Source organism: Procambarus clarkii, chromosome 54 (genome assembly GCF_040958095.1).
Source record: "Procambarus clarkii isolate CNS0578487 chromosome 54, FALCON_Pclarkii_2.0, whole genome shotgun sequence".
Lineage (NCBI taxonomy): Eukaryota > Metazoa > Arthropoda > Malacostraca > Decapoda > Cambaridae > Procambarus > Procambarus clarkii.
In genome coordinates this window covers 11,642,515-11,650,716 of record NC_091203.1, presented here as the reverse complement: position 1 = coordinate 11,650,716, position 8,202 = coordinate 11,642,515, and the positions used below count along the sequence as shown (strand labels likewise).

At 37.5% G+C, this 8,202-nt stretch overlaps 1 protein-coding gene across 2 annotated transcripts; it reads right to left on the bottom strand.

Moving 5' to 3' along the window:
* Nucleotides 1-546: 546 nt before the first annotated feature.
* Nucleotides 547-6,733, bottom strand: LOC123771400 (uncharacterized). 2 transcript variants are annotated; one of them, XM_045763909.2, is made up of 5 exons: nucleotides 6,614-6,733; nucleotides 1,326-1,367; nucleotides 1,169-1,252; nucleotides 795-1,088; nucleotides 547-717 (listed from the first exon to the last, which is right to left on the bottom strand). In XM_045763909.2, the coding sequence occupies exons 2-5, from the start codon at nucleotides 1,365-1,367 to the stop codon at nucleotides 604-606; spliced, it is 534 nt and encodes a 177-aa protein (XP_045619865.1). In that variant the 5' UTR covers nucleotides 6,614-6,733; the 3' UTR covers nucleotides 547-603. The 2 variants fall into 2 exon arrangements, with proteins under 2 accessions (XP_045619865.1, XP_069161118.1); XM_069305017.1 differs by having other exon boundaries at nucleotides 6,596-6,668.
* Nucleotides 6,734-8,202: the final 1,469 nt, after the last annotated feature.

Below are 8,202 nucleotides of genomic sequence, written 5' to 3'. Positions count from 1 at the left end.
GGCAGGAAACGGCAAGCAGATAGGAGAAGAGGGGGGAGAAAAACGAAACAGAAGGAAAAGGAAAAGATGCCCAGCAGAATTGGAGAGGACGGCAGCAGGAGCACAAGGCTAGAAAAGGACAGAGGACTGTCCCAAGGAGCATCACACTCCGGCAGCCGCCCACTAAGCCCCCAGACGGCGACAACGAGCTGAGCGGGGAGGGGGGGAAAAGGAAAAGCGATCCGGCACAATTGGAGAAGACAGCAGCAGGAGTGCGAGGCCAGAAAAGGACAGAGGACTGCCCAACGGAGCATCACACTCCGGCAGCCGTCCACCAAGCCCCCTCACGACGCCAACGGGCCGGATGGGGAGGGGGAATGTGCCAGAAAGTTTTGGGGAGGGAAGAGGTTCAAGAAGAAACTTTAAGACGCCATTGCTTCTAGTAATTTGACGAATAGTAACCAGAGGTATTCCATAGTTACGAGGGAGTCTACTACTAATACAACTAATCAAAGATTTTATTTCACTTTGAATTCAAATCCAAACACTTTCTATTAGACAAAACACTTTACCGTTTTAAAATGTTTATTACAATACCTTGTGCCAATTATCTATAATCCATATTTAAGCATAGTATCTGGCGGTGGTGGAAGTAACCGTAGTAGTTACTATTTGCGTAATGGTAGTTACTATATCCTGCACAAGTTCTTGTGTAGATACCACAGGGACCGTCTGGATCTGTAATTACAAACATTATTGACGTTTGTGTAATAAATGTAGTGAACACTTGCACAAGTTCAAGTCTACATAGTTACCTCGTGAGTGACAGCCACGTGGGTGATGGTCTGCCAGTATTTAACAGTATCTGTTGTGGTGACGAATTGACTGTAGACAGAGACCATTGTGCTCACTGGGTAGACCCCCACCGTAGCCGTCACCAACACTACCGGTGTGGAGGTGACCCTTATCACAGAGGTCACCGTCTGTGGTTGCTGGGGAACCAACTCCCATTGGGTGGTTGTCTGGGTGACTGTCAGGGTGATCGCTGTCTGCTCAGTAACCCAGACGTCAGAGGTTGTAGTCTCCCGCAGAGTGTGGGTCAGGGTAGTCTGCAATATTACACACCATTACGAAGTGTTAATGTATATATGACAGGTTGGTTAAGAAGGGTAATGTCATTGTTACCAACCTCAGTGGTGATAGTGGAGGTTGTGGGGGTGACGACTGGCAGGGGAGCGTGGGTGCCGTAAGGTTGGTACGCCTGACCCTGGATCTGTTGGGGAGCAATTATTAGTCTCCTACAATTTTTTTTATTATTTGAGAATACGGTATAATATAGTAAATACCTGGGCGATACAACCGAGGAAGAGTAGAGCAAATACCGCCATCTGTACAGAAAAAAAAATGCAGTTTTTAATCAAAAGTTACAATAGTGTTATTAACTACCAAGATCAAAAGTCAGATTTACTTTTGAATTTTTAACATAACTGACGTTATAACGCCGAGAAGTTCATCACCGACTCTGACAACGAGAGGCATATTTGGAATTTGTCACTAGTTCAGCAATTTTAGTTAAATCAAAGATTTTTGAAGCCGGACAATAAAGATGGTTGGGAAGGTAGTTAGGGGAAGATTATGGGACACCGAGGCGTCCATAAGGCAAGCTATCCAGGTGCTTCGACATTAGACAATTCAACGAGAATTTACTGTTAAGCAATTTATGAACGCCCAGGCACACTTTCCACATTAGATATATGAAAGCATGAAACCATGTTTCAAGGCAAGTTTATTAAAATTCATAATTTGAATTAGGCAGAGATAAGCATTCAGTTCTATTAATAACTTAACCTGAAGTGTAGGTACAAACTAACGTCCCATTTAGATAACTAATTCAATAGTTATTGCCAAGGCCTTTAACGTTATGTTCAACTAGCAGTACCCGGCCACGCGTTGCTGTGACTCAGCAACCTTACCTGTCAAATTCCCCCCTCACCCATCTCCTTTGCCACCCAACCATTCCCCACTCAATCCCCTCTTCCTTCCTTCCCACCATGCCCCACTCCCTTGTCCCTCTGTCCTCCCGCCCTTCTCCATTCCCCCATCCCCACAATCCCAAACTCCTGTCTCCTCAATCTTCGCACCATCTCACTTCTGTCATCATCCCCCACTCTCGTCCGATGCCTTTCCAAATGGTTTGAAGTTCACATCAGAAAATTGGGAACACCAAGTGGTCTGATGTTCATCACTGAAAAAAGTAGTAACAAATTTAATGAAGATAAAAAAAAATAAAGTATTCGCATGAAATGAGTGGTCTAGTAAACACAGACCAATTCCAATGCAATTCATACAAAATAATTATATCAAAAGTAAAATACATCAAAATCTAGGAAAATTCAATTTATCAGTGCAATCAGAAACATTGAAATTGAATTTTAACATTTAGTGAAGCATTTGTGTTGCTCCTACATTCAACAGATGGCACTTTTTTTCCAAGAAAAAGTTTTACCTGTCACATGTGGCATATATACTTAGGAAATGAACTGTAGGGTAAACAGCTCAATTCCCACACAATGTCAAAATAACTAATAATTAAAAAAAATTTAAATCTATGAATGCAATTTATCAATGCAACCCAAAAAATTGAAAGAATTCTTGACTTTTAGTATAGCGTGCATGTTGCCATTATGTGCAATAGATAGCGCCGTTTTTCAAAAACTATGAAATATGCTTTTACCCGTCACAGGGGTGGTATCTATAAATAAAAATATAAATGTTAGTTTGTTCAAAATCTCTACTCTCCGAAAGTTCTTCACCGATTGCCTTGAAATTTTCATACGAAGTTGCTTTCACATCCGAGCAGGTTTTTATATACATACTATATAGATAGTCACGTTTGACGGGAAAAACGCTTTTATTTTGAAAATCTGTGGTTTCCAATGCGAGGGAAATCTTTGAAATCTCTTTACCGATTGCTTTGAAATTTCGACAACATTGCATTTAAATAGGCGAGTGTTTTTATATACACCTACTATATACATGTCTTGCCCATGACAAAAAAAAAGTTTTGGAAAAACAGCACCATCTGTAGGATGTAAGAGCAACATGCTGTAATCTGAAAGTTCTCCCACAATTGCCTTGAAATTTTGAAACTACGTTCCATTCTAATACGTGCTTTTTTTTATTTATGTACTATTTAGATGAAACACCTGTAACGGGTAAAAAACCACGAGCTGTTGCTCTAACGTGCTGTTGCACGTTAGAGCAACACTATATACAAAATATGTTAAGATTCCATTTCAATGTTTCCAATTGCATTGATAAATTGAATTTTCGTAGATAGATTTATTTTCATTTTTATTTAATTACTTTGCGTGACGTTGCGTTGGGATTGATCCGAGTTTACCATACCGTTCATTTTGCGAGTAGCTTATTTGTTTCTTTTTTCATTGTTTTTCCATTTCGTTTTATAATTTCATATTTTTTATTGCAATTGGTGGCGAAATTGAGCAGTGTCTTGATCTGCGTTTGACTTTAAATAGTTCGTAAGTATTATGTTTGTTTTGAAAACAAGAAAATGGACAACACGTTTATTTTACAGTTTCAAATGTACAACAGCTATGAATCCACCGGCTCTGACGTAAACTGCTCTCTTAACGTTATGTCAAAATGATGAATTTGCAAAAACACTGCTCTGAAGTGCATACGTATTACACATGGGATGCCAGTAGAAAATCATTTGAACGACAGAAACCAGGAGACTGTCGACCAGGTTGTCTACGGACAACCTGGCATATTCAAATAAACTAAGATAGACAGACTACACTGTGCATCCTAATCAAGATTGATGCTTCTTCACATGCTGTTGGTAAATGTGCCCGGTTCAACTTTTTTTCCAGCCATCGAGATTTGTAAACAGCGAAACATGCCAATTTCCGTAGTGCATGTCATGCTCCGAATTTATTGAAGAAAGACCAACACTGGGATGTATGCATTAATGACGCGTCCAACACGTCACATCCAAATTTAATTCGTGCATTGTTTGCAATCATTGACCACCGGCTTTCCATCTCCAACAGTTATGAGAGAAACAAATCGCACATGGCTGAAAATATTCGTCGAATATGAAGGAAAAAACAAATAAGAACATTTGATTTCACAGTAAAAATCTAAAACGAAGCGTTGATAATGATTCAAGATTTGTGCTTAGAAATCACGAACAAAGTTCTAAATCAATTGGAAGTGCCATTACCGACTATCTACTACCGTTTCGTTCGATGTAGAATTGCGTCGTGAACAAAATCACAACACCAGTGATCCGTTATGTGTGCAATCAAATATTCTTAAGCTAACGCTCGAGAGAAAAAGCATTTACAATCAAATAATTAAAACTGTCAATAAAGAGTTTAGTGAATTCAAAAATTGTTGGATAACTGTCATCACGCGTACGGCAATTTAAAATCTGCGTGCCAATTTTCATGTGAAATATCAATCAACTAAAGCTTTACAACTGCACGCGCCTTTCAGTAAAAAAAAAAAATTATAATCAGCAACGTCGTAGAAGCAACAATCTTTACAGTACCTTTCAAAGGTGAAGAGGTCCTCATTCCTCGCATTCCTACCATTCCAACAGATATGTCATTTCAATTTAAGATATTGAAACTTAATTCGACTGTCGTTTATAATCACCAACAAAGTTCAGGGCCGATCTTCAGAATTGTGCAGTTTATATCTAGACACGGAATGCTTCTCAAAGGACAATTATATGTTGCGTGTTCTAGAGTCTAAACCAGACAATCTATCTCTACAGATAATGGAACAAGTAAAAATATAGTATACCCACAAGCATTATGAAATTAAACATGTTAGAAACGTACACTTTTCCATATAACCAAACTGAGCCACAGCAACGAGTGGCTGGTACAGGTATTAAATATATAAAAAGACACCCATTTGAATGGAATGTGTCAAAATTTGAAAGCAATTGGTGAAGAGGTTTTGAAGATTTCCCCCCACATGAAAAAACAATGAGAATATTTTTTTTACAGTCACAAACGTGACATCTATAGTATGTATACTGAAACCTGCTCCGATGCGAACTAAACGTTTTTTGAAAATTTTCAAAGCAATCTGTGCAGTACTTTCGGCGATTAGAGATTTTGAAGAAACGAACATTTTTATAAAGATTGTTAACGTTTGAATAATGCCTGCCAATGCTAAATCTATACAAATAAAAATGGAAATGTTTAAATTCGCTAATCTCCGAAAGTTCTTTACCGATTGCTTTGAAATTTTGACAATGGTGCATTAGAATAGGCGCATCTATATACCTACTATATAGATGCCACCCCTGCAACTGGTAAAAACATTCGTTTTTGAGGAATGTCACTATCAGTTACACATAATGGCAGCATTCATGCTACACTAAATATGTCACGAATTTCATTTCAATGTGTCCGATTGCATTGATCAATTTTTTATAGATTGACTAACATTCTATTTATAAAATTATTAAATTTAAAGTATTCATTACACTTTGATATTTTATCTATCTTTTGTGCGACATTGTGTTGGAATCTAGGCGTGTTTACCATACCGTTCATTTTGTAAGTAAAAGTAGAGACGCCACACCCGTGACCGGTAAAACTATGCTTTTCTTCACAAACAGCACCTGTTGCATGCAAGAACACTTGCTATACTAAATATGTTAGTTCCCTCTGTTTCCCATTGCTTTGATACATCTTTTTCATTTATTTTTTTTAATTTATTTTGTGCGATTTGTGTTGGAATTCAATGTTTACCATACCGTTTATTTCGCGAGTATAGTTAATTTTTATTTTCTTCATATTTCATTCGACTTATATTTTAGTGATGGGAACATCAGACCATTTGGAAAGGCATCGGACAAGAGTGGGGATGAGGGAATGGTGGGGAGGACAAAGGGACAGGGATGGTTGCCGAGTCACAGCAACGCATGGCCACGTACTGATAGTAGTTAAAGCATACTTTGGTATATTAAAAAAAAAAATAAAAAGCTTCAATTCAATTATTAACTGCCGAGGCTATCATTTGTGAAGCGTAATACTATAGAATTTTCATTCAATTAAGGAGTTGAACTTAATGTGATGGATATTTGAAGCACAATCATTTGATTAAACAGGCCATCATGAACTGACTTAAAGATGTTTCAGGTATTCATAACAAAGGAGATTTTAGTTACATATGGAATTACCTTCAGTAATTTAATTAAGTATTTTTCTTAAAGCATTACTACTTCATAAATAGATTTCACTTTATGTTGCAGACCAAGTCCGGGGTATAGTCAAGTATACCACGCTTAAAATACTTCATTTTATACATATAAGCCTAGTAGTGGTTAAGCCTAAAATATTCCATTAAACTAATATAAAATCACTAAATTAAGGATCTGACGAATCTCCACCTATTAGATGTTTCTACCGTATTCTTTCAACATCACTAATAAGATATCCTGGATAATGTCCTAAGCATACAAATTAATTATTAATAATATACTACTTTTAACCCATAACAATAAAATTAATACGTATTAAACTACCAATTACAATAAAAACCATATAAGTAATAAACTCAATCTTACATTTCACTTAAAACCAACCTTTAACAACACTTAAAGTGTGAGAGAAGACCACACAGACAACAGTGGAATGACTGTGGGTTAACGGCGGGCCGAGCACCTCGTTGACTCAACACCAAACACTTTATGGGAAAGGTAGAAAGTTCCCCACAAAAGCTGCCAAGACCACTATAACAGCGCCATCTATTGACTAAACCGTCAGCTACGTTCCCTGTGGAGCAAAATGATGATAAGACTCACTGAGCTTCAGTATTTATTTTAATCTTTTTCACTAACTCTCTTTGTTTCTATTTTATAATTATATTAAAATATTAATTTATTTGCAGGCTTTCTATTGTGTTACTGATTATTAGCCAAAATATTAGTTGTGCTTACAGTATTTTCTTTTGTCTTATAATATTTGGGTAGTTATTTGATTATGAGTAATTCTAACACCGTAGGCCTAAAATTATATATTTACCAACCAACGTCTACACTTACATATTGAGAAATAACACTGTGGGCTTAAATTAATATTTTTGGAGGTTTGAGCAAAAGCCTAAAATGGGTTTGTATATTTTATTACATTTTATTTTAGTTTTCCTTGCTAACAATAATAATTGTATGATACAAAATCGTGTGACACACATGGCTCTAATATTTACATGATTTAACAATATGAAATTAGTAATAAAAATAAATCTTAAGTTGAAACAAACGTTGAATAACAGTGAATATAATAAATAAGTATAAGTGTCGTGACACTGAACCCCGGTTCATTCCGAACACAGCGGTTACACCACACATAACACCTTGCCTCAGCAACCGTTTCCACTACTGTGTACTTCTACACACACCAGACCCTTGAGGTGTACCCTAGGTTTGTACAGGAACACAATGAGGGAACATATGGAAGGTATTTAAAGGCCGTCGGGTTTTCTCATTTAATTACAAAGAATAGACTCTGACAAATAATAACATATTAATATACTCTATTTAGTTAAATAAACACCCAATATCCATAACCCACTTGACCTCCGCGATCACCACCTGAACTCGTAACTTCCGCCTAAGTCCCTAATACTAAATGATAACTACAACGCTCCATACCCCGTTAGTCTTACATTCAATCTCACATACTGAAGGCTTAACTTGGTCACTAAGATCACATCAGGCTCCCGCATAGCTGTCTGCTACACTTCGTTGCTGCCACAGACGAAGACCCGGAGAACTTGCCAGTTCCACTCCCACAACCAGACTGTCTTCAGCCAGCCATACCCTCAAACATTTCACCCCGCCTCTCAAGGAAGGTATAATCCGATTAACCTTGTTCCTAGAAGCGGTAACCTTGTTCCTAGAAGCCTGAGTCCTCTTCCCAGGAATTATGAGTTTGGCCAAGCAGCTGCTGTCTTAATCCCTTGACCTTTTCTGGATGTGTGACCGTTGTCTGTATACTTAACATGTACTTCCAATCCTCAATCGGTAGGTGTTGTAGTAATGATCCTCTAGCTAATAATACCAACAAACTTGTGGATTACAACATACGCTTGTAGTGTAAAATAAAACCTTGCTAGCAATAATAGTTGTAAGTGATATAAAACGTGTTAGAATTCAATACGGTAATGTTTACA

Coding starts and splice junctions, on each gene's coding strand:
- LOC123771400 (XM_045763909.2), bottom strand. CDS start 1,367: ATGGCGGTATTTGCTCTACTCTTCCTCGGTTGTATCGCCCAG. Junction 1,089..1,168: donor CCTCCACTATCACCACTGAG/GTTGGTAACAAT, acceptor GTAATATTGCAG/ACTACCCTGACCCACACTCT. Junction 718..794: donor ACGTGGCTGTCACTCACGAG/GTAACTATGTAG, acceptor TTGTAATTACAG/ATCCAGACGGTCCCTGTGGT.